This window comes from Balaenoptera physalus (genome assembly GCF_965194825.1).
Source record: "Balaenoptera physalus genome assembly, chromosome: 9".
Taxonomy (NCBI): Eukaryota; Metazoa; Chordata; class Mammalia; order Artiodactyla; family Balaenopteridae; genus Balaenoptera; species Balaenoptera physalus.
This window is the reverse complement of record NC_138888.1, coordinates 17295936-17320936: the sequence shown is the minus strand read 5'-3', so window position 1 is coordinate 17320936 and position 25001 is coordinate 17295936. Positions and strand designations below refer to the sequence as shown.

At 43.8% G+C, this 25001-nt stretch overlaps 1 protein-coding gene across 5 annotated transcripts in view; it reads left to right on the top strand.

Annotated features, from left to right (window-relative positions):
- SASH1 (SAM and SH3 domain containing 1) overlaps positions 1–25001 on the top strand; it is a 251572-nt gene that overhangs the window by 218214 nt on the left and 8357 nt on the right. For 3 of the 5 annotated variants that reach the window (XM_082474432.1, XM_082474431.1, XM_082474434.1), the window contains 8 exons: positions 1808–2643; positions 7672–7746; positions 9723–9866; positions 13153–13288; positions 15144–15313; positions 16083–16292; positions 17003–17153; positions 21779–21892. In XM_082474432.1, coding sequence (XP_082330558.1) covers positions 1808–2643; positions 7672–7746; positions 9723–9866; positions 13153–13288; positions 15144–15313; positions 16083–16292; positions 17003–17153; positions 21779–21892 — 1836 coding nt within the window. The remainder of the gene's footprint in view (positions 1–1807; positions 2644–7671; positions 7747–9722; positions 9867–13152; positions 13289–15143; positions 15314–16082; positions 16293–17002; positions 17154–21778; positions 21893–25001) is intronic. The other 2 variants (XM_082474433.1, XM_082474435.1) reach the window with 1 other exon arrangement.

Sequence of the window (25001 nt, the reverse complement as noted above, 5' to 3'; positions counted from 1 at the left end):
AAGTATTGGAATCTCTGATGACAACGCCAAATATAGAATCCAGAAAATTTTCAGACCACTGCTGAGTGACAGGTCCTTAACTTCCCCAAGGCCCCTTAAGACTATGCGTAAATAAGGGCCTTTGCACACCTCTGTGGACACCTGGGCTAAATATGAAGTCATGATCTGTGATTGGACTACTTTTAGAGAAAAGTCCTCTGTTGGGCTGCCCCTGCCACCAGGCTATGCCTCTCAGCCCCATCACTTCATCCCTGGAAGTGGAGGGTAGACTGTATCTGGAAGAGGTTGCCATTTTTACATCCAGTAACATAAGGACCCGTGGTCTCCAGTCCATATTAGGTGTCCTGAGGAAGGAGCGGGAGACATTCATGATGTGTGCACACTGCTTCTGGTCTGGCCAGTATTCATCAGAACCATAGACGCTGCTTTTAAACTCCTTTGAAAGATCCGGGAATAATTCTTGAGTGAATATATTTGTGCTGCAGATTATGGAGAACTTTGGACCAGATATAATTTTGAATCTCCCTCCCCACCACCATCTCCTTGACATCAAAATCAACCTTGGGTTGTGTTTAATAGCAGCAGTCCTTTTTATATTTGTAACTGTAATTCCCATCAGTTGGAAAACTAAGAAACTTCTGGAATTTTAAAGGCCTGCTACCAGTCGCTCATCTTTTCCCCCTCTGGAGTGAGCCACCCTCTCCCTTTATCTTTGACATTTAACCACACACTGGGACCCTCATCCCAGGTGGTATATTTAGTGCCATCCCTCTGTTCCAAGGAGCTTGGTGCCTTTTCCTCTTCACAATTCGGCTGGCAGAAAGCTGCAGTGCTCAAAAGTTTCCTTATAATTAAAGGGACACAGCCAGTTAGGATCACTACACCCAGAGTTTGACCTACTTCTTTTCTCACAGATGTTCACATAACACACACAGAAAAGAACTCAATTTTCCTGCCAGCAAGTCCAAACCTTTCCACTGGGCTCTGGAAGTCTTGGCTGGATACCTGGCTCCAGTGATGGCTTGAAGAGCTGGAATCCTTGAGAAGAAATGGAACACTCCATGGGGCTGCTTGCGTGTCCAGGCCCTCAAATGCCCTTGCTGCTTTGTAGCAGGGCCTGCGTTGATGGGAATGTCTGTCTTGGATCACCCAGTTCCGCAACTTTTTGTGTTTGGCTTATCAAGTGGGGACCATTTGTCAGTTGCATTTGCAATCTACGACCCTTTATGGCGTTTCCTCACCCAAACTTCTCCCTTGGTGACTTAATTACTTAAATGGCATATGTACCAGTAAAAAAATCACTGTCAGCCACATGGCATTCATCACACTCTGACTATAAAAAGCCAACCAGACTCAACGGGAGAGCCTTTCAGAAGGGGGAACGATTCTGATTCCTAGCTTCTGAGGATTGCACTTGCAAACTGGGAAGGATAATTATCGTTAAATGCTAAGGAATATTGTGTTATTGATGGGCTTAGAGTGTCCAAATGCCATTTTTAATAGGTCTGTTAAGGTGTTTGGTCTACAAAGGTATTGAGAGGAGGAGGAGAAATCGCATCTGATACCTTTTAACATTCAGCCTGTGTGAAACCATTATTTGCTCAGGTTGTTTTCTTTTTTATATGCATTTATTTAAGCAGGAGCTGGGTTTTTGGAGGGTAAGTGATTGTGGGGAGGGACATCCCTGTGGTCACCGCATGGTTTAGCTTATGTTTTGCAGGGCTGGGGGTCTAAAGACAGATCTGCGAGAGAACGCCAAGGTTTGTTGACAGGAGCCCGTGACTGTGTCTGTGTTGATTCCCTCCAGGCGGGGAGGAACAGGTGCTTGAGAATTCCCCGGTCCCGGATGAAAGGTCTGCCCTGTACTCTGGAGTGCACAAGAAGCCATTTTTCTTTGATGCCTCTCCTGAGAAACCTCCAGAAGATGATTCAGACTCTCTCACCACCTCTCCATCATCCAGCAGCCTGGACACCTGGGGTGCCGGCCGGAAGTTGGTCAAAACCTTCAGCAAAGGAGAGAGCCGGGGCTTGATCAAGCCCCCCAAGAAGATGGGGACCTTCTTCTCCTACCCAGAAGACGACAAGGCCCAGAAGGTGTCCCGCTCCCTCACCGAGGGGGAGATGAAGAAGGGTCTCGGGTCCCTGAGCCACGGGGTAAGTACTGATGGCGTTTGCTTCTATGACAGCCACCGTCGCCGGCACCACCTCCTGGTGTCCCTAGAGGCGGTTCAGAGCGTCCGGAAGCAGATCCGCTTGAAGAAAACGGATACTAATTATTCGTGTTCTAGAGCTTTCCTCTGCCAGCGTCCCTCTAGAAAAGGCATCAACAGCACCACCTGCGACCTGCAGCTGCTCCGGCAGAAACCCAAAGGGGGCGGCGTCTGTGGCGGCCCCGGCAGGAGGGTGCGCGGGCGCCCCTCCGTCAGCGAGTTCAATGTCACGTACGTGGTGGAACGCAGCCTGTACAGCCACCTGAACCTGACCCAGCTAGTGCGTCCTGCCTCAGACAGGACCCTGAGCAAGGCCGAGAAGCAGGACCTGAGACGGTGCTTGCTGGAGGAGGAGGAGGAGGCCAAGAGGAAGTGGGCCGCCACGGTGGACCGCTGTACCAAAGGGGTTCTCTTGAGAATCCACCAGAAGTCCGTGAGTCACAAAGACGGTCATGGGGACGGCCTTGTCATTTCTGTGATGTGCAGTCAAGCATTATGGCCTTTCTTGCGTGCAGCCTGGCGTCCTCCCCGCTCTTCTCGTGGTCTGTCCCTCCATCACCTCCATTCCTACCCCCACTTTCCTTGAGGAATGGCTTCTCCCTCTTTCCCATTTGTCCTCTTGCCAGTTGAAGCTGTTTGAGTTTTAATTTAAAACTAAACATTGAAGCTGATCCAGAGAAGGGCTCTCAGAGTACAGGGGTGGGGTCTGGCCTCCTTCTAGAAGTGGCTGTCTTGAGTCGCAGCCATCGTGTCACTTGGCCTCAAGGAAGCTGATTCAAAACAGAAGGAAGTTTTGCCCTTAAAAGAGATGTTTCTTCTCTCAGTGAGTTAAAACAATAGGAACTAGCTCACGGTAGATTGCCGCCATCATCGTCGCCAATTTGGTGACTTGAAAAACACTGTAAAGTACTTTCTTTTATTACTAGGGGCAAACGGAAAGTTCTCAAATCTAAAAGGAAAGAAAAATTAGAACTCCTGTGTTTTACTTAAGTATATTTGATGTGCTTATCTTTTTAAAGAAAAGGATCAACATTTGGAAATGTCCTCCACTGCCCCATAGATTATTCCGTACATAGCAAGGAATAAAGTACTTACTTCCAAATAATGAAATGGTCTTCAGTGTTATTACTGAATTATTAGAGACCTAGTAAAATTTATTTTCAGGGCAAGACTTATATTGAACTGGAGAACATAGGGATTTAATCCCCCTGAAATTCCCACCCAACTTTTAGTTTGCACAAGAGCCCATATAAAATGGTGCAGGGTGTGGAGGAACTGTGCGCTTCCTGGCCCCTGGCGCCCTGCTTAATCCACCTGGGTCTGCTGGCCTGTCCCCTTTTATAGGTCTGAAGGAGTAGACTGACTGTACTGCCACCTCCCATGCTGGCTTCTCCCAGAGTTCCTTCACATTTGTAACATGTTCTTCCCCAGACAGTTGCTGTAATTTAAATTCATTCAATCAAGTTCTGCTTTTGTGGTCAATGCCATCCTTAAAGGATGCTTAGGTCCGTACCAGCCCTTAGGTTTTCCAAATATTCCCATGTGTTGACTTTCTTGCTCTATCTCCACTTTTTTCACATTCTTATAAATCTTGCAACACTTTTAATATTATCAGTAACAGCTTTTCCTCTGGCTCTTTGTCATGGCAACAGTCTCGGTTGGTTTTGTTTTTGTTGTAAAATAACAGTTCTTTGTTATCATTTCTTGTTGTCACTCCTTCAGTTCTGACCCACAGATCTTTTAGGAAATACTTGTGGCTACTTAGTCTTGGTATAATTTGTTTTTTACCTTCAGAGGTGTTGTGCCTAGTTCATCTGCCTCTGTACCTTTGGACATGACCTTGATAGAACAGATCCACCTCTTCTCTGTGAATTGATGACTCAGCCCCATGGGTTTAAATCATGCAATACTGAGAGTTTTTCCGATTGAGTGCCTTGAGTTGCTCATGTATCCCTTATATTATTTATTGACTGGTTAATGATAAAACTTCATCAGGACCTTCTCTCTAGAAGTTATATTTCCAAGATTTGTGCCATTGTGGGCCCTTGTGTGCACATTGTGAGCCAGTGATTAATTCTTCATTGACGTTTGAGTATGGACATTTGGACAAGCTTGTTTTCACGTACCAATTCCACCCCCTGTAAAAGTGGCACTCTGTAACCTCTATCCCCAGTACCAGCCTGAGGCTGGGTATTTTTAAAGTACTATGAACTTGAGGCAGTACTGGACAGTTTTAATACTTGCTGAAATACGTGTTCAGTGCTAAATCAGAAATTTGTACATACCGTTTCTTGTAAGTATAATTGTACAATCAAGAAAACAAAATTTAATTTTCTAATTATTCAGAGAACATAGGGGAATGTAAGTTCTTTTTCTTTTGGCTGCACTGTGCAGCATGTGGGATCTTAGTTCCCCGACCAGGGATCAAACCTGTGCCCCCTGCAGTGGAACCTCGGTGTGTTAACCACTGGAGCACCAGAGAGGTCCCAGAATATAAGTGTTTTAACAACAGAAGAGGATTTTTTTTTTGTTTTTTGTTTTTTTAAGGGATTAAAATAATTTCTTTACTTGGTTTACTCAAAAATTGTTTTCCTTTCTTCTTGTCATATATCTCTTTCATTTTATTCAAAAGTATAATTTCCTTTACTCTTCAACCTTGATCTTTTTGTCTTTCAAAAAATGCCATATTTGCTTGATGAAACCTCAGGGAAATGACAATGCTTTGTACTCACTGGAAACGGTCACTTGTTTTGCTTTTTATTTGGTCATTCAATTTTTGTTTGGGGGAACAGACATGCATGACATTTTGGAATTTTGTCCATTAAAAAAAAAAAATCCAAACCCCCCAAAAACGTGTTTTCAGCTGCATGACCATTCCATTGACTGGCTCTTCTCATCCACAAGCATCTATCTAAAATGTTCTTGTAATTATCTGTACAGGAGATGTTTGAACTTGAAAAACCTCATTTAAGCTTTATTCATGTAGACCACCAAAGATTGGTTTACATTCTTTTACTATTCTCTCTTGTTTTCTCTGTTGAAAGAGTGCTGCTTCAAGAACTACCTGATATTACAGAAAAAGTTGGAGATTAGTTCAAGTGGTGCTGACGGTTATATTTTGTTCATCCTCCATTGATAAAGAAGAATCAGTTCCAAATATCTTAGCATGTCACTGGGAGAGGTTTTAGTTGGTAGTTAAGAAAACCAGTCCACTCTTTCCTCTAAACTTCTTATTTTAGGAAACAATGCATGCAGCAGTCATATGAAGACATAAATGAGCTTCTAATTTATTGCAGTTGTAGTTTCCACATAAATTCTTTGTCAGTTATTTCATATGCATCAGAAATAACATGCTGGGCTCCAGTGCTGCAGTCGGTGTTGGAATTCAAAGCAGGAAAGTACAAAAGCCATAAAATGATGAGGAGGCATCTGGAGGCCATACTGTGTCTGTGGAGCCCTGAGTCACAGGAGAGGAACTAGAATAAAATGACTGCCTTTGCAAAAATGAGAAAATTTATTTGACACTATAAGCTGGAAAGGGAAAGTTAAAGTTAAAAATTAACCTTGAGAGATGGTCATAACATTGCTTGCAGATTAGGGGATTTGGTGAGTGTTTTTGTTTACAGAGGTCTTCCTCTTTTTATAGAGTAGATATAGGTCCAGTTAAGTTGACTGTAAGGGAAATCAGATTGTCCATTGATATTTTTATATAAAATGAGAATAATGTCCATTGAAAGTTATGTCTGTGGTTGATTATTTAAAACAGCAGCAACAGCTTTGCTGAAGGAGAAAAACAGCTGTGTGATATCCTGAATGTCGGTTATCCTGAAATATAACACTTCTGTATCTCCTGGCCTTTCCTTCTGCTACACCTGCTATCTTTCACTTTTTGGCCGATTCCTGGGATTGCTCTGGTTTTACAGTTGAAGCTCCCAGAATTATAAGGCCCAGAACTAAGCTCCAGTTCTTCATTTGCATATTTAGAATGTTGACTAAGCCTAAACTTCAATAAAGCAATTGTCAGGACAAGCTACCAAATTCTCAGTGTGGCCCTAATGAAAAGTAATGGAAGAAACCAGCATTCCTAAAGTGTCTGCTTTGTGCCAGGCAGTGTGCTAGAAGTCTCAAATATAGGCTATAGATAGTATTTTACTAATGAATAAACCAAAGCTCAGAGAGTTCAGTACTCTACCTGTGGTCACACAGCAAGTTAAGTGGTAGAACCAGGATTTGGATCCCTATCTGTGTGATTCCATAAACCTAGGCACTTTCCTTCCTGGATGTTTCTACTTTCTCAGTTCAGTTAATATGTATCTAAGGTGTATTTATTTTAAAAAAGCAGTGTTTATAGTATATGGTGTGCTTTTCTGTTCATTTCTTCCTTTTAATAGCTGTTAACTAGAGTTCTCTGAGAAACAGGTAATACAAAATATTGGCACCCAAATCTGTGATTCACATTTTATTACCAATTGCTTAAGAAGATAATCGGTGATAACAAAAATTAATGTGCTTTGAATTTCTCCTTTTTCTTAAAGATTTGGGGGTTGGCGGGGGGAGGTGGTGCTTGAGTAGCTTTTGCTAGAAAAACAACAGAGAATTCAAACCAAGTTCTGGAAATATAGAAGCACTGAAACATAAGCAGTTCCATCAAGTTTGAAACCAACCGAAAGGACAGTAAAGTTTTCATTCTATCAGTGTTTTTCCTATTGAAATTAAAGTAGTGTGGTCAGAGACAGTCACGGAATCAATCTTTTTCTTTCTGGGCAAGTGTGGTGTCTTTTTATTTCATACACTCTGAGGAAAGGGTCATAAGTAATTAAGTTGGGCAGTTAGATGGGAGAGTTATCAGCATTTTTGGCTAGGTCAGGGAAGCAATGAGTGAGTAATCCTCTTGGCCTGATTGGACTCCACTATAAACATAACCTTTTCCCCTCCATCTCAGCGATTTAAAACTAAACAAAACAAGAGTCCCTCAGAAAAGCCTGCTGTCAGTGGCAGGGCTGTAGGACTTCACATCTGGGTTTCCAAGACCACTCTGAGCACATGGGTTCCCTAATACATGTTCCCTCATTATCACTACTGTATGCAGCCGATATTAAGGGGTCTGGAAGGGAAATTTTGTTGCTAAGAGACAGGGAATCTTAGAGCACTTAACACATGTATGGTTTTTTGGTTGGTGTATTTTTATTTTTTAACCAGTTGGTTTTTGCCTGTGAAGGGGATTCTGGACCTCTGGTGTAGGCACAGTTCCAGTGGCCTGTGGAAGGGCAAAATGAGTGGCGTCTCCTTATAACATGAATCATGTATTTTTTTCTTCATCATTTCTCGTTTCTTACTCTCATCCTGTAACACGTTTGTGGTTCAGTGACATCCTACAAAAGGGACATGTGTTGGGTTGGTGCACTGCTGGATGATCTTAGCATAACTGGATTGTTCCTTCTCTGCCCTCTCCTTTCCACAGAGAACCTGCAGTTTTGGAGGATTTGACTTGACAAATCGTTCTCTGCACATTGGCAGTAATAATTCTGACCCATTGGTGAGTATACATCAGAGGGGAAGCAAAAGATCTGGATTCAAGTGGTGTGGTTGACATAGTTTCACATTTAGTATCTTTGAGAATCGGTACTGGGTGACCTTTTCCTCGGGATCCTAAATCGCATTTGGAGAGAAGCTCTAGTTCCACATCTTAAAGACTCTTCACAGTCCCACATGGACTGAATGATGACCACCTGTGGCCTCCATCTCTCTCTTTGCAGTAGCATCATTTCTCTAATACCCTGGTTTCCAGGTTTCTTCAAGTCACACGTCCAGATGAGTTTAGATGGTCTTAGTTATTGGTGCACATGTGTTTTTTGTTCATACTAGTTGCAAGTGCACGTGACTGTTACACATAGGTAGTGCCACAGGATGGAGCCCTGTGATTTGGGTTCCAAGAGTATGTGACAGCATTTCTGAAAACCAGGCTTGTCATAGGCCAAGTGCATAGCCCTACGCCAAGCGTAGGTCTTTCTGATCTGGGGTATCCTGAAATGAACCCAGTCCCCTTGGGGCCAAAGCAAACCAGACTCCTCAGGGCCAAGGTGACCGCCTCCTCGGACCTGCCACTGGATCACAGTCCGGGGACAGGCCACCTTTACAGTGTACAGGTTCTCCCTAAGGTTTACTTTCTGAGGTGCCAGAGATGTAGGTGAGTTTTCCATACAGTTTTGTTTTCCCCTTGTGCATTTGGTCACGCAACTGTGAAATTAGTATTCTGTGCTTTATAGTTGTTATGGTCATGTATTAGCGAAAGCACCCATCTATGATTTTTTGAAGTGTTTGAGAATTTCCTGGAAGAATAAAACTTTTATTTGGATATCAAATTTTATTGATTTATAAACCAATAATTTTATGTAGTCAATCTTCTAAAAAATAAGAAGTATAATTTTTTTCCCCTCAGGGGAATGTTTTGTTTTTTTTTTTAATGCAAAATAGAATGAAAGGAGACCACAATCTAACTTGTTCAGAAAAGAAAATTTACACAGTCTTAGGAGTTGGCCACACGAAGTGCTACAATGATAGAAATCTGATCGGATGCTGGACTTTTTTTTTTTTTGGCTGCGTTGGGTCTTCATTGCTGCGCATGGGCTTTCTCTAGTTGTGGCGAGCGGGGGCTACTCTTCATTGCAGTGGGTGGGCTTCTCATTGCGGTGCCTTCTCTTGTTGCGGAGCATGGGCTCTAGGCGCACGGGCTTCAGTAGCGGCAGCACACGGGCTCGGTAGTTGCGGCACGCGGGCCCTAGGGAAGCAGCAGGGAAGCATGCAGGCTTCAGTAGTTGTGGTGCATGGACTCAGTAGTTACGGCTTGCGGGCTCTAGGGTGCATGGGCTTCAGTAGTTGTGGCACGTGGGCTCAGTAGTTGTGGCTCATGGGCTCTAGAGCGCAGGCTCAGTAGTTATGGCTCATGGGCTTAGTTGCTCCCCAGAATGTGGGATCTTCCCAGACCAGGGATCGAACCTGTGTTCCCTGCGTTGGCAGGTGGATTCTTAACCACTGCACCACCAGGGACGTCCCCAGATGCTGGACTTCTAATGATTAAGATTTGCCATTTTGTTCTTACCACTTTTTTGGGTGATTCAGTAGTATTATCCTTTTCTTCTTGCCCGCTGCTGGGATTAAGTGCACATTGGTTCATCTAAATCATTCTTTATTGATAAAATACAGTCCCCTTGGGTATTTAAAATGGTGGGAAAACATGTAACAGGAGAAGAATATGCTAAGTTCAAATAAAACAAAGTGACTCACATCCCACTTTAAACAAACAAATAAGCAAAAGTCACTTAGTCAATAGCTTTTAATTTTTAATCACAAAGATAAATAACGTAGCACTGAGTTAACATAAGAAAAATGTGGAGATCCTGGAGCATGCCAGTGTTTTGCTGAGAGGTAGGACATTCATGGTTAGAATAATAAAACCTGTTTGGGGGCTTCATTTTCTGTGATTAAGATACTTATAACATTTTATTTTTGCAGGGTAAAGAAGGAGATTTTGTGTATAAAGAAGTAATCAAATCACCTACCGCCTCCCGAATCTCTCTTGGAAAAAAGGTGAAATCAGTGAAAGAAACAATGAGGAAGAGAATGTCTAAAAAATACAGCAGCTCTGTCTCTGAGCAGGTATGTGACAGCCGAGCAAAAAGCCCCCTTGGTTCTTCCCAACAACAAGAAAAGCTGAGGATTGTTGGTCTGAGATTTTAAATGGTGGTAAATATATTCACAGGCATTAACCAGGCTCCAGGACCATGCCTGGTTTATGTAGACAAACACTGGATTCAGCAAATATTTATTAAGCGCTTAGGGTCGCCCGAGCACCAGGTTTGGTGCTGGGAATACAAAGCAGGCCCTGACTTCTATGTACAAATGAGAGAAAAAGACAGACATGTAAAGAAATGATTATTCTTTAATGCAATAAGCACTGAAAATTAGAACACAAAGGAAGGATTTTATTTTCTAAAATATTCCTTGCTCCAAAATGGATGTCACCAGAATCAAACCTTAAAAAGACACTCAAATTTTCTTAGATAGCCGACTTTTCAAATAAATGTAGCATACGTTGTTCTTAGGAGCACGTAGCAAGTCTGAGAAGTAAAGTCAGAAAGTGCTTCCGGGCTGCAAGACTTACACAGTCATCGTGTTTCTGCAGGGGTGTGTTCACTAACCAGCCCTCTCTGCAGACTTTAAGATATCACAGAATTGACACCACTCCCTTCCCCAATTCTATAAGTTCATCACTAGGAACGTAACCTTCTTTTTATGGGTCTTATTTTTATGGGTGGAGGGAATAAAGACACTTGGAAAGCTGGCCCTGAGATAATTTTGACCATTAGATTTTCAAAGCGCTCTCCTCCGGCACCTTTATAGTATGCCTTCTGTAGTCTGTTGAAGTCTCCGTGTGTGAGCTGGTTGAAATATGCAGGTGATGCTGCTTTATCTACCAAATGGAACAGCAGGGAAAGCAGGCATTTTTGCTCAGCTGCTGCCCTCTGGTGGACATGGTGAGCTAAAAACCAAGCATCGCCCTGTTTGAATCACTCTGAGCACCAGCTAGCCAGCCCCCCGCACTGTGTGTGCTTCAAACAAAGCCTGCACGTCTCCAGCTTATTACAGTGGTTCTCGTGGGGTATTGGGTGGGGGGGGGGTTGATTTTGCTCCCCGACCAACCCCAGGGGCATTGGCTAGGGACATTTTTAATAGTGGCAGTGGGTTAGGGTGGGGTGGTATCGGGTGCTACAGGCATCTAGAGGATAGAGGTCAGGGATGCATCTTATGATGCACAGGACAGTCCATGAAAACAAGGAATTAACCATGCCAAATGCTGAGAGTGCTCAGGTTGAGAAACTGTGGCCGGTTAGCCCGGCAGGGGAAGTCTGGCTGCCTCCGGTATCTCTTCTCCACGAATATTTTCCTTAGTCTTTTCGTTTCTTGTCCCTATGGGTGTGGGAGTGATGGTGATTCTATATTTCTGCCCAGCAGTGAAGCAAACTGTGCACGCTCGAGTGAGATAGACATCATGCCAGTGAAAGCAGTGCCACGAATTAAAGCACTTTATATAGTTGGCTTTTCCCCCAAATTGAAACATCTACTAAAAGCTCTCGTAAACTTATATTCCTAGGGGTTTTCTGCTTTGTGGATCATGAGCATAGAACTTTCACGTCACTTTGAGCATTTTTCTATAATTTTACTACTATATAGATGTCTTGTAGTTTTAGTTCTGTTTTTTTTTTAAAGCGGTCATTTCACATAATCAAAAAAAGAAGGAATCATTATAATGCTTTTTAGAGAGAGGAAATTAACATTGTAAGGCTTTAAAAAAAAACTCTTTAGTAAAGACACCGACTGTTTTAGTACGGATTTTTATCTGCTCTGTTCCTGCTGTATGCCTGGCCTCTGAAATAGTACCTCTTCTTGTAATCAATAAATATGTGATGAATAAATTAATAATTTTTAAAAAGCATTTGTGAACATACAGTATCAGAGATGTGTATTTCGTATTGCTGTTTTTCAGACTGGGAGGTTTTTTTCAGAAGCATTTAAAAAAGATTTTAATTGGGAAGGTGGCTTATTTTATGATTCAGAAAAGAGGAATGAAAACCTCAGGAATTCATCCTTTGCAGCTTCAGTAACCTCCTAATGATGCACCTCTGTTTGTAGTTGGTGCGGTTGTTTGCTCGCTTTCCTTAAATGTAAAGCAGAAGTGTGTTTTGGATCAGAAGCTGCCCTTTCTATTGTCCCTATATGTTTGCAGGGCCCCACAGAATCTCATCAAAGCCCTTCTGATGATTCGGCACTATGCAAATAACAGGTTTCCATTAGATGGTTTTGTGTTCACGTGGCTGTGTAATATGCCAGAGAGTGTTCTCTTTGGGCCAGTAAACCGTTCTGACTGCAGACTTTTTAAAGTGTGACACTGTCTATCTATTAGCACCTCAAATCAAGTGAGCGTGCTATAGTTACATGTGCAGATGCGGGGCTGTCAAACTAATGATATGTGGCCACCCCAAAAGTGAGAAGTACTGCTGAGTCACTACTGTCAGCATTCTGATCTAAAAGGGACTTCCCAGCTGTTTATTAACAACAGAAGAAGAAGTGAAAGAAGCTAAAATCGTAGGGTGACTTAGGGAAATTGTATTATAGACCGAAAAATGGTATGTTTGTTGTACAGCTGACCCTTGAACAGCACAGGTTTTGAACTGCATAGGTCCACTCATAGGTGGATTTTGTCAATAGTAAATGCTACAGTACTACACGACCTGTGGTTGTCTGAATCCACAGATGCAGAGCCGCAGATAAGGAGGGCCAACTGCAAAGCTGGTCGGCGCCCCTAACCCCCGTGTTGTTCAAGGGTCAACTGTATATCTGGGTCCCAAGTTGGTATTTTATTAGCCAATTTTAGTAATTTGTGTAAACAGAAATATAAGAATCTGGGCTTTGTGTGTGTGTGTGTGCGTGTGGGGTGTGTGTGTGTGTGTGTGTGTGTGTGTAAATGTTTCCCTTCAAATAGATTAAATATTCTCTGATGATACTTCCGGGTACTACATGACTAGTGGGTTGTATCTGATCTACATTTGAAGTCCAGTGTTATTACTGAACTAGGGAGTATACTAAGAGTCTCTAAGCCTTTAACGAAATGTTTTGTCCACAAGGTAGATAGATAGATTCTTTTCAAAAATATCTATTTGAGCATGAAAAATACTTTTTGAGTGTTTAATTAATAGTTACATGAACCACAACTTTAAAATGAAGCAAGGATTTAGATTAAAAAGGAAGGTACATTTTGGGTAAAGAATCAGACTTGAGTATAAAGATGGATTTGACTGATTTCGTTGAGGGCTAAACTGCTGTGAATTACAAAAGGGCACGCATCCACTCTGGTGAAACATAATTTTGTCAAAACCCATTTCAGGATTCAGGCCTTGATGGAATGCCGGGCTCCCCTCCATCCTCTCAGCCTGACAGCGAACACGTGGACAAGCCCAAGCTCAAAGCCGGAGGTTCTGTGGAGAGTCTGCGGAGTTCTCTGAGCGGTCAAAGCTCAATGAGTAGGTCTAGTGTGCAAACGTACATGATTTCCTTGGAGTCAAAATCAGACTTTTACTGAGTGTCACGTTCAGGCAATTTAAAGATAAATTAGACCAAGTTCTTACCCTTAAGGTGCTGTTACAGAGACAGACCTGCAAAATAGCTGGCCCTAGAGTCCTATTTGTTTAGTAGTTGATGTCTAGCAGTGCCACAAAAGAGAGGGTAATGATTTTGGTTGGAGGAGAGAGGGAAAGCGCGCCAGCAGAACGTCTGGAGACTGGAGGGGGGGAGTAGGTCAAGGGGAAGGGCTCATGAAGATGAGCAGCAAATTGAGAGGAGAGGACTTAGGGCTCTGCTGCGCACACGTCGCCCTCCTGACCTCTGGGAGCATCCTTCACCTACAGTAGTAATTAGCGATCCTCTGACCACTTTTTTGTCTTATAGATTTTGGTAAAAATCTCTCACCTGTGCATTGCCCCCTGCCACTTTCCTTGTCATAGTGAATCCAGTTCCTTTGTTAGCATTTTAGTGGGGGTTTAATAAAAGAGAAGACAGATGCTTCTCTTCAGTCTCCAATCCTTAATCAGAAACATTTTATGCAGAATTCAACACAATAATGTAATGTTATTTTTCCCTGATGCATTTCGGGTAGTGGGAAGTGCCAATAATTCTCTTCTGGCTTGACAAAGAAATCTAATGTCTTCATAACTTTTATGAATACAAAATGTTGATTAAAACATTATTATCAGAGCAATAAAATAATCAACTAAGAACCAGGAAAATAAAATAATGAGAATGACAGATGTCCCTGAAACAAATGCTGTGCAACCACTCCCGGTCCAATGGTGGTGTCCGCCGAATGCTATGGGGGAAGAGACCAAGTTTAAACTCACTACTTTAAAAGCATTTGGCCTTGAGCAAGTTACTTGACCTCTTTAAGTTTCCTCATCTGTAAAATGGGGTAAAAATAGTATGCCTGACAAATGAGAGGTTATGAATGTTAAGGGTGGTGTCCTCCATCAGGGAGTGTTGGCGTCACCTGGATTCCCTGGTCATAAAGATAACTTGATGGAGGCCCCTGTCTGATGAGGGGGCTTGATTAGGGAGAACAGTCAGAAAACTCAGATCCTCCCCTGGACTCTGCTCTGGTCCTGACATTTGGCTGTGTCTCGTGACTTCCCTCCTCTGGCCCTTACCTTCCTAGCCTGTGATGCCTTCAGTGCCTTCTTTTTTTTTTTTTTTTAATATTTATTTACTTATTTATTTGGTTGCACCAGGTCTTGGTTGCGGCAGGCAGGGTCCTTAGTTGTGGCATTCGAACTCTTAGTTGCAGCATGCATGTGGGATCTAGTTCCCTGACCAGGGAGCGAACTTGGGCCCCCTGCGTCGGGAGCACAGAGTCCTAACCACTGCGCCACCAGGGAAGTTCCCAGTGCCTTCTTTTTAAAATAAATTTATTTATTTATTTATTTATTTATTTTTAGCTGCATTGGGTCTTTGTTGCTGCACGCAGGCTTTTGTCTAGTTGCGGTGAGCGGGGGCTACTCCTCGTTGCAGTGCACGGGCTTCTCACTGCGGTGGCTTCTCTTGTTGTGGAGCATGGGCTCTAGGCACTCGGGCTTCACTAGTTGTGGCACATGGGCTCAGTAGTTAGGGCTCGCGGACTCTAGAGCGCAGGCTCAGTAGTTGTGGCACACGGGCTTAGTTGCTCCACGGCACGTGGCATCTTCCAGGACCAGGGCTCGAACCCGTGTCCCTTGCATTAGCAGGTGGATTCTTAACCACTGTGCCACCAGGGAAGTCCCCTCCAGTGCCTTCAGCTTTGCTGTGCAGGAAATCTGTATTGACCCGTGTTCTGCCTGTTTTCCTGTACAGGTGGTCAAACAGTGAGCACCACCGATTCCTCGACCAGCAACAGGGAGAGTGTTAAGTCGGAAGACGGTGATGACGAGGAGCCCCCGTACCGGGGCCCGTTCTGTGGGCGCGCCAGGGTGCACACCGACTTCACGCCCAGCCCCTATGACACAGACTCACTCAAGCTCAAGGTGTGTGTCTGCCTGGCCTTGGAGCAGTAACGCTGGGTGCCTTGTTGCCTTAAGAGGTGTTCTCTTCTCCTTGCTGTTAAATGCTGGGCTGTTGTGGTGCAGACTGGCCAGTGTCTCTGCTACCTTGATGAGCTGGTCTCCTCTGTAGTGGAAAATGAAACAGAGAACAGCCAGCATTTGGGGATGGAGGAGGGTCTTGAGTTAATCCTCTTTGGTCACCACCTCATCCCTCTGGCCCTGTCCTCTGACCTCAGCTTCCCTCCAGAATTCCTGTTGCCCTCCACCCTCCAGTCTCTGTGCTTTCACCAGCTGAAGAGACATGACTGGCTTCTCTGTGTGATCAGTGACATTCATATGGGACAGATGGGGTTCCACGAAATGTATGAAGCAATTACAGGACAGCGGTTGCCACTGACATCTGATTGGTGGGAATTCTTTTTCTAAGAAATAGGTGTTCTCTGGGTAAGGGCAGGGCATTTAGAGAGCCAGGTGCCCACCCAGCCGTGAGCCCTGGTGGACACCTCGGGCCACTGCCCTGTGGGTGCAGGAGGCCAGAGGGGATGGGACCTTGGGCCTCCATGAGATCCGGCACGGTCAGGAGTGTTCTGTCCGGTATCTGCCAGACTCCCAATCGTAGCAGGTGACTCGTGGAGCCCTGATTCTGGACTTCATAGTGTCTTCACATGCGTGTGATTAAGGCTTCTGATTGACAGATGGTTCATGCTTGGAAATGTACCTAACGGAAAGATCTTTGTTCCCTGGGCCACAGAAAGGAGACATCATTGATATAATCAGCAAACCCCCCATGGGCACCTGGATGGGCCTGCTGAACAACAAGGTGGGCACATTCAAATTCATCTACGTGGACGTGCTCAACGAGGAAGAGGAGAAGCCCAAGCGCCCCACCAGGAGGAGGAGGAAAGGAAGACCCCCCCAGCCCAAGTCAGTGGAGGATCTCCTGGATCGCATCAACCTCAGAGTGAGTTCCGTCCTATTCTGGTCCCACATCTGCTACGATGAGTACCCATTATCCTACAGAAATAGTTACCAGCACCATGACTCTGCCCTTGACCTCCGCTGGGGGTGACAGCATAAACTCCAGGTCGAAATTTGCTCCTAGTCCAAAGAGCAGCTTTCAGAGAGCTGTGAGCTTCAAGCCACTACCAGGAAGGGCTGTAAGCACGAACTCCTGGCGCCCTGGTTGCCTTCTCAGAGGCCGTAAGGATTCTCCCTTCCACCCTCTCTCCCACTATTACTCCTGGCATCTAGCAGGGTGGGTCTACGTGGTAGATTCTATTTCCTCCTTGCAAAACTGTCTTGCTACTGAGGAAGTCACAGGTCTCTGTGAGCTGGATTTCAGTAGCTCTAAGTGAAAGAAGAATCTCCTCCACTGCGCACTGGGTGGCATTATAGGCTTCAGCTCACAGCAAGGGCACAATTAAAATGCAAGCCAGTGGGGTCCATCTCAGCCTGCAGTGTAAATCTTCTTAACCCCTGATGAATGAAGTGCCCCGCCTGCCCACTAAGCTATAGGACTGGGAGGTACAGACTGTGCTAAAAGGATACTTACTAATTTTTGAATTAGCATAAAAATGACTATGGAAAAAGAGTTTAGGGGTTTGAGGTCGGTCATTGGTCGTGGATCCCATGGCTGGGCTGCTGACTCACTTCTGTCTTGTTTCCCTCCAGGAGCACATGCCCACTTTCCTGTTCAATGGATATGAAGATTTGGACACCTTTAAGCTCCTGGAGGAGGAAGATTTGGACGAGTTAAATATCAGGGACCCAGAGCACAGAGCTGTTCTCTTGACAGCCGTGGAGCTGTTACAGGAATATGACAGTAAGTCCTTCCCAGCGCAGACGTGTTCACTGTTAGATCCGCCACATTCTCAGGTCACCAGCAGGCGTCCCATAAGCTGCTAGCATATGCTTGGGTCCTTGGAGTCACTCATTCGATCCTACTCTTTGCAAAGCCAAGGTCAATTTTGTATTATGTCAAATAGCACAGACATAGATTCCCAAAGCAGACCTTCGTGCCAATGCAGGAGCAAAAGAAAACCTTACTAGCCTATACTTTCCCGGCATGTTTCTAGGTAATCGTTGACAAAAACGCTCCTCTTTGAGTGACTGAGAATTGAATTGCAGTTTTCTTAAGACACGCAGTTCATGCCACCTTGGGGGCCGGTGGGATGTGCAGCCTTCAGGAGGTCATGAGGATACCTGGGCACAAGAGTAACTGACAAACTGGGAGTATCTTGCCCCACCAAGGGTTAATTACTTCTCAAAGCACATGAGGAGTTGTTTTCTGATTGAATAGGTTAATTAATGAATAAATGAAATTCATCAGCTTGCGTTAAAGAAGCAGGAAATCATCTCAAGTGAATATGTAGAGCAGAGAATTCCATGCTGCGATTTCTCAGCTAAAATGATAGCTCATTTTTACAACCCATGAAGAGAATTTAGTGAGCTCACAGCTCTCTATTTGAATACACTGTGTCCTTTGCTCCATTAACCCAGTCTTATCTTGCTCTTTATTCTTCAGTCTGACGTCAGAAATATTCCTGAAATTATTCATCACGAAGTGGGGAGTATCCTTGCCAGTTATTGAATTCAAATGCATTTTCTTTCAAATGCTCTGCTTCAGGAATATCAGTAGCTAATAGCATTTCCATTGCTAAAAGACACACCAAAACCATGGTGAATGGTGGGAAAAAAAAATTGTACATTACTGAATGTATCAGGCCCAAGAGACATGGAAGCAAGTGTCTCAGGGCAGTTAAATTCACTTCTGCTTAATAAGTCCTCCCTCTAAATTAACTGATGACACACCATCAAATAGATGCCTAAACCCTAGATAAACACAATGCCTTCAGGGATAGATTTGAAGGGAATTGTGTTTCGTAGTTTATATCACTTTATAACCTGGTCTCTTTAGTATTGGAGTTCCCCAGGAGACACCTTGGGGATCTGTGGCCAGGTTGTGTCAGAGCCTGGCCCAGTGCCTGGAATGGCCGACCAGCTATATTAATATCAATTAACATTCAATCATCTAGTCTCCTGGACCACATCTGCCCTGTAAAATAGCTCATTTGCTCTTCCTCAGCCACTGAGAACAGCTGGTTTATAAACTCCATCCATTGCGTTTCCTTTAGCATTCAGACACAGGAGGAGCAAAGCTAAATTCTGAGTATAAGGCGCAGGGTCTGTCTCTGTCATGCCACAAGGGCTAAGACTCCTTGTCCCTCCTGAGATCATGTCCTGAGGTGTGCACTTTGGCATATTTTATAAGAGGGAATCTTTGCCCCTCATGATGCTCACTCACAAGTCTAAGGAAGGCTCTTTGCTTCTTCATAAATCCCATTTTGAATCTGTGCTGTGCCACTGTATAGAACATCCCGCATACATAAATTGGTACTTCTTTTTAGTGGTTCTAAAACAAAGGCTTCAAGGGCTCAGGGGTGCCAGTGAGCACCAAGAGCCTGGATGCAGGATTATCCCAGGATTAGAAGATTCTACATTCAGCGCTTTGAAATTCATTGTGTTTAAGAAGTACTCTAAGTAACTGATACCTTAGAGGAAGACAGTCAGTTTCTGTCAGACTAGACAGATCCAGAGACCTGCTGAGATCTGAGAGATCTTGCACATCTTCCAGCTCAGCCCCCTACAAGAGCAAGAGGCACATCTGCATCATTGCTTGGCACTCAGATGGGTCCAGCTTCTCTCATTGCATCTGTGCACGGGGAATGCCAGCCTTCGTGCAGGGTTCCATGTGGAAAAGACTCTCATTGTCCTGGGGCAGTTCCTTCTACTCATCCCAGACCCACTCTCCTAGGTCTGCCAGATGAAAACTCTCTTTTAACAAAATCATTTTCATAAGAATAATAATTTTAATCAGGAATTATTTCAAATATGCAGGAAAGTACAGAGAAAAATAAATCCACATACCACTTCCTAAATCCATGTAAAGTTAACATTTTGTCATATTTACTTCAGTGCTTATTTTTTAAAGACATAAGTGTTACAAGCCCATTGGAAGGTCTGCTATCCGAGAATCCCATTCCTTTCCCTTCTTCTTTTCCAAGGTAACTACGCTCCAGAAAATGGCACATGTCGTCGCGCATAAGCACCTCTTGATGTTTGGGTGTCTCATCAATGTCTTAGCATATTCTTTCTCTCTCTCTCTCTGTGTGTGTGTGTGTGTGTGTGTGTGTGTGTGTGTGTGTGTGTGTGTGTGTGTGTGTGTGTGTGTGTGTGTGTATGTGTATGTGTTGAGATGGGGTTGGGGAGAGCTTTAGTCCAAATTCAGGTCATGTCCAAATGGAGTTTCAGCCCCACAACCCAGTCCTTTGCTCTTACTTGACTGTGAGAATGTTCGTGATTCTAGCTCCCCTTCTTTCTCGTCCTTTGTGCCTTGGCATTAATTCTAGTGAGTATGGGGTGCGGGGAGGATGTGGCCTTGAATGTGCAGTACATCTAGGAGGTGCCCCGCCTCTTCATTCTCCCTAATGAAGAAGGACAACCTACTTACTGGGGAAACACTAGTTTTTAGTTTTAGGGAATTTGGCTAAATTTGTTGGGTTCCTGCAAGTAGCTGCTGATTGGATCCTTCAGGAAGAAAGTGGCTGTAGCCCTTTGAATAGGCCTCATGATTTTATAGATTGAACTGCGGTTTTCAGGCAATGCAAGGGAACCCTTCACTCCCCATAATAACTTCAGGTATCCTGCTGTGTGGTGAGGCTGGGATCCCGAAAGATGCAGGCACAGTCTGCATTTTCCTGCAGTGGCAGGGACAAGTCTTCTGTTTTATTCCCATTGGTCAGCATTTTGGAGTCTGTTTTGGCCGCTGCAATACACTGAACTATCTCGCCAAGGACAAACTGCATTGATTCCTCTTCCTGGGTTGTAATTGATAGCTCCAAGCCCTCATTTTATAAGTATCATTTTCCAAAATAACATGCTAGGCTAGAACAAAGGCCATTCCAAATCCACAGACTCCCCCACACAATGAGGACACCACTCTAGAATGTTCCACTTTCGGTGCGGGGGAGGGGAAGGGGTTTTTCTCTTTTGCTTCCAATTAGTTAATTTTTCATTAATCACTTTAAAAATAGCATTTCTTAATTTGGTGCTCTAATTTAAGGGCTTGTTTCGCCATGATTTCTGTTATAAAATGCTTTCCATGTGAGAAATACAAATAGGAAGTGGTCAATGGACAGTAGGAATGGCAGCCCTCAGCCTTCCCGCAGTTTTTTTTCAATGACCCAAGAAAAGGCATCAGATTTCTGGTTTATTGATTTAGTGTGTGTGTGTGTGTGTGTGTGTGTGTGTGTGCGTGTGGTGGGGGGAGGCGAAGTGAAGAGAAAGAAAAGTAAAGCCATTCATCGTCAACTACTTATTTTAGGTAGAAAATGTTTTCTTGGTTTCCATTTTTATCGACCAAGCATTTAGTCTGCATAATGACTGAAAGACAGTCTTCCTGTAACTTTGAACCTACATAAGGCCAGCCATGCCCTCTTTATAGAATGTGCAGAGTGACACGGCTGGGGTAGTGAAGGCCCACGTGATTTCCCATGTGATTGGCTCTAGGCCGACTTTCAACAGAAAACATCTGATGCTTCTCTCTAGAAGGATTCCTTAGGATGAGAATGCTCAGGCTTCCGTCGTCCACCTTCAGGGTGTTCTGTACTCAGTTTCCAAGCTGGAGGGTGTTTTGAGCTTTCCATGTCTTACCCTTTGTGTGCAGGGAATAGAAATGCTGACCCAAGACAAAGAGAGAAGCAAAAAGGAGAGAAAACCCTCTAACCTATTCCAAATAACAGTAGCAAAAGGATTTGCCCCTGGCCCCTCATCAGCTTAGGGGTTTATGTCCCCTTTATGTCAGCCTTGCTCCCTTTGAGATGATACGAGAGCCAGCACGCGTCACAGAGGGGTAAAAATGCTCCTAAATGCTAATAAAATTTGATGGTTTATTTGACACTCACTTTATATTAGCTGCCAAATTTGGAAAGCTGGGAACAAATAAATTGAAACACAAATCTTCTAGATCTCTAATAAGTATACGGCGTAATTCCTCCTGTGAAAAAGGCATTTATTCAGTCTCTGCTTCTACTTGGTGGTACCGTCCCTCCGAAAGGACTGTGGTTGCTCTCCCCCCACTTTTGACATGATGCTCCGAATTTCTCCTCTCCCTGGTTGGCCTGAGGGTAACTTAAAAGGCATTGATGTATTTCAACTATGGCCTCTGTCTACAAACTTACCTTCCTGTGATACTTGATTTGAAAAGAAAAGTGTTCTGATCTCACTCGTTCATTTTTATCTCATTTACTTTAAAATAATTTGTTCTCTTCCAAAGTCCAAGGCTTCAAAATGTATTGTGAGAACTGAGGATAACATTGGGATGCGGTTGATTTGGAGCCTGCTTTTCACTCCTCTTACGATCCCGTGCTATGTGTTCATCTTCTCTAGGTAACAGTGACCAGTCCGGATCCCAGGAGAAGCTGCTTGTTGACAGCCAGGGCTTGAGTGGATGCTCTCCACGAGACTCAGGATGCTATGAAAGCAGTGAGAACCTGGAAAACGGTACTGTCAGCACAGATAATCATGAATGCATCTTCATACGCAAGCCTTCTGGGCCGTTTCTTGACATCTGTGCTTTGGCTAATGACTGTCTTTCTTCCTCAGCCTGAGCCATTGCTTTTGGGAAAACTGGCAATGGGGAGAGGAGTTTTTCCAGGGTGATTGGTGCTTAATTAAGATCCTTAGGAGGGAGGAACATCTCTGAAGAACCTAGGCAACTGATGATGTTGAGAAATGAGTAGAGAGGTCTTTTCATCAGTTACTGTTCCATCCCACATAGCACATAATTGGAAAGAGTTTAACCTTGTGTGTCAGAGAAAGGGACCCTAAACTTTCCATTGTCCTGCTGCTCTTAGAGGTTTAGGCCCCTCCCCCCATCTGGATCATGCAAAGAGCTGTGGGGCTTTAGAGTGGGGAGACCTGGGGTTTGAACGTGAATAGGGCATAGCTGAAGACTTTGGCCAAATTACATCTCCGACTCGTCCTTACCTCTTTTTTTTTTTTTAAACAAATTTATTTACTTACTTACTTACGTATTTATTTTTGGCTGCGTTGGGTCTTCGTTGCTGCGCACGGGCTTTCTCTACTTTCAGGCGGGGGCTACTCTTCGTTGCGGTGCATGGGCTTCTCCTTGCAGTGGCTTCTCTTGTTGCGGAGCACGGGCTCTAGGCGCGCGGGCTTCAGTAGTTGTGGCACACGGGCTCAGTAGTTGTGGCTTGCGGGCTCTAGAGTGCAGGCTCAGTAGTTGTGGCACACGGGCTTAGTTGCTCCACGGCATGTGGAATCTTCTCGGACCAGGGATCGAATCTGTGTCCCCTGCATTGGCAGGCAGATTCTTAACTACTGCGCCACAAGGGAAGTCCTCCTCCTTACTTTTTAAATGGTAATGTGAGTTGTTGTTTTTTTTTTAATAGATTATTCTAAGGCAAAGTAATAGCATATTAAAAATACCTAGCACTTTGTAAACACTGATTATGAATGAGGCAGTGGGCTAGGTGCGCACGTATGCAATTGCTAATTATCACTCAGATCCTGCAGTGCATATATTATAGATGAGGATGCTAAAGAGAGATTAAATAATAACTGAAGCCCGTGTTCTTTTCCTCTTGGCACCACTCTGACTCATAATAATAGGCTCTCAGTCAATGGTAGACAATATTTTAGACCTGATTTTCCAATACCATAAGCATTTTCAAGTCCATACCCTAACTACTTAACGTCGTCATACATCAGCCAGGGGTATCGGGGCTTAGTTGAACTTCAAGCCAGAAGGGATTTAGTTTGTATGTTATCATAAGTACTTTCACAAACCATGGATTAGATGAAAATAGGTGGACCTATTTTGGGAACAAGGAAAAAGGCAACATATACCATAAAAGGTCTCTTTGCCTATTTGTTTGCTTATTTATTCTGAAGAGCAAGAATATCCCAGTGCTTGGGACTGTCATCTGTGAGTCTCTCATTTCTATATGAGGATTTTTGAGGAGCCCCGCTGAGAACATGATGCAAAGCCAGGGCATGAAGGTTTGGTTCCTTCAGTATCATCATCATCCCTCACCTCAAGTTTTCTTCTTAAATAGTCAGTAAAGCCTGAGCCAGGGGCGGCCCTCGGTGTTCGGACCCTGCCCGGGAAAAGAGGCATGCTCATTAGTTCAGGGATTGCAGTTGCACGATGACTCCTTCCATAAACAGATAGATTGGGATTGACACATAGACACTAATATGTATAAAATGGATAACTAATAAGAACCTGCTGTATAAAAAAATAAATAAAATTCTAAAATTCAAAAAAAACCCCACAGAAACAGATAGCTCCTGGCAGCAGTATATCATCATTACAGTATGAAAATATCTAAATTCATATTAAAATAATGTGAAAAGTCTATTCAAACATTTCTTCATTTTTATGAAAGCTAGATCTCTGAATGAAGGGTATATAATTAAGTCTTAAAGAGCACATTTTTGTTTTAAAAAAAATCTCAAAACTTCAGACCAGCTAGAGAGAAAGAATATAATTACCCACACCCAATACGGTACCTCCTTTCTCCCCGCAGACAGCATGACCGGGGGTTCAGAGTTATGATCTCCAAACTTCACGTCACTGGGCCAGCCCTCCTCATGGTCTAGCTTTTGGAAGTTATTGGAGAATGTGTGTTTTTGGCTCCCATACCCACTACAAATGTGGACTCAGTTTGAATCAGTGGTTTACTTATATCCTCCATTGTTATGTGCACATAGAAAACATTTACTAAACAGATTTTGGAACAACAGGATCAACCATAAATTTCACTTTGAAAAGCAGCATAAACATATGCAGTGAAGATATGAAATTGCTGGAAGCCCACAATTCAAACCAACCAAAAGCACTTGAAAAGCAAGATGTTTTCAAAATAGATTTGACATTTCTCCACCCCCACGATCTTTTCTGCTTTGTCCACGTAACAGTTAAGGACATGGTACCTCCCCACCTTTGTTTTCTCAAACATTAAACCAAGCTGCACGATTTTGTTCTAGTTTTACTAGGAGAGTATTTTCACTGAGTGGAGAAATAAACGCAAGGTTTACAGAAGCAGTCCCTCTTAATGCAGTTCGTAACTTCTGGTTCAGAAGCTCATGCTTCCTTAAGCCCTGGTTTTTAACTGTGGTCTGCGGGGTCCCAAGGATGGGGGCCTTGGTGGCGGTGTGTGGACCTGGGTTTTGAGAAACCTCCACATTTCAACTTTGATCTGTTTTGTAAATGAAGCTTCATTAAAAAGGATCCTCCTGCTTTGAAAAGTACTGATTTTAAAAGTGCAGTGTTCTGAGAAAAGACAATTCTCTGACCATCGTGAACGCAGTGCTAATCTTTTCCTTTCTGACTTCTTCGCCGTTCTCATTTCTAGTTAGCCTCTGCTGACTTCTGTGTGAGGTGAATAAATTCCATCTAAAATACCTGCAGCCATAAAACCTAAATTGTGTGTCTCCTATGTCCTCTTCTTTTTGCAATAAAAACCAACATTTGAGTGTTGGGAACTATTAGGTCCATGAGGAAAACACTTTACCAAGTAGACCATCCATCAGGGCCACACGAGCAGCAGTATCTTAAATGCCTCAGCGGCACGGCCTGAGGACA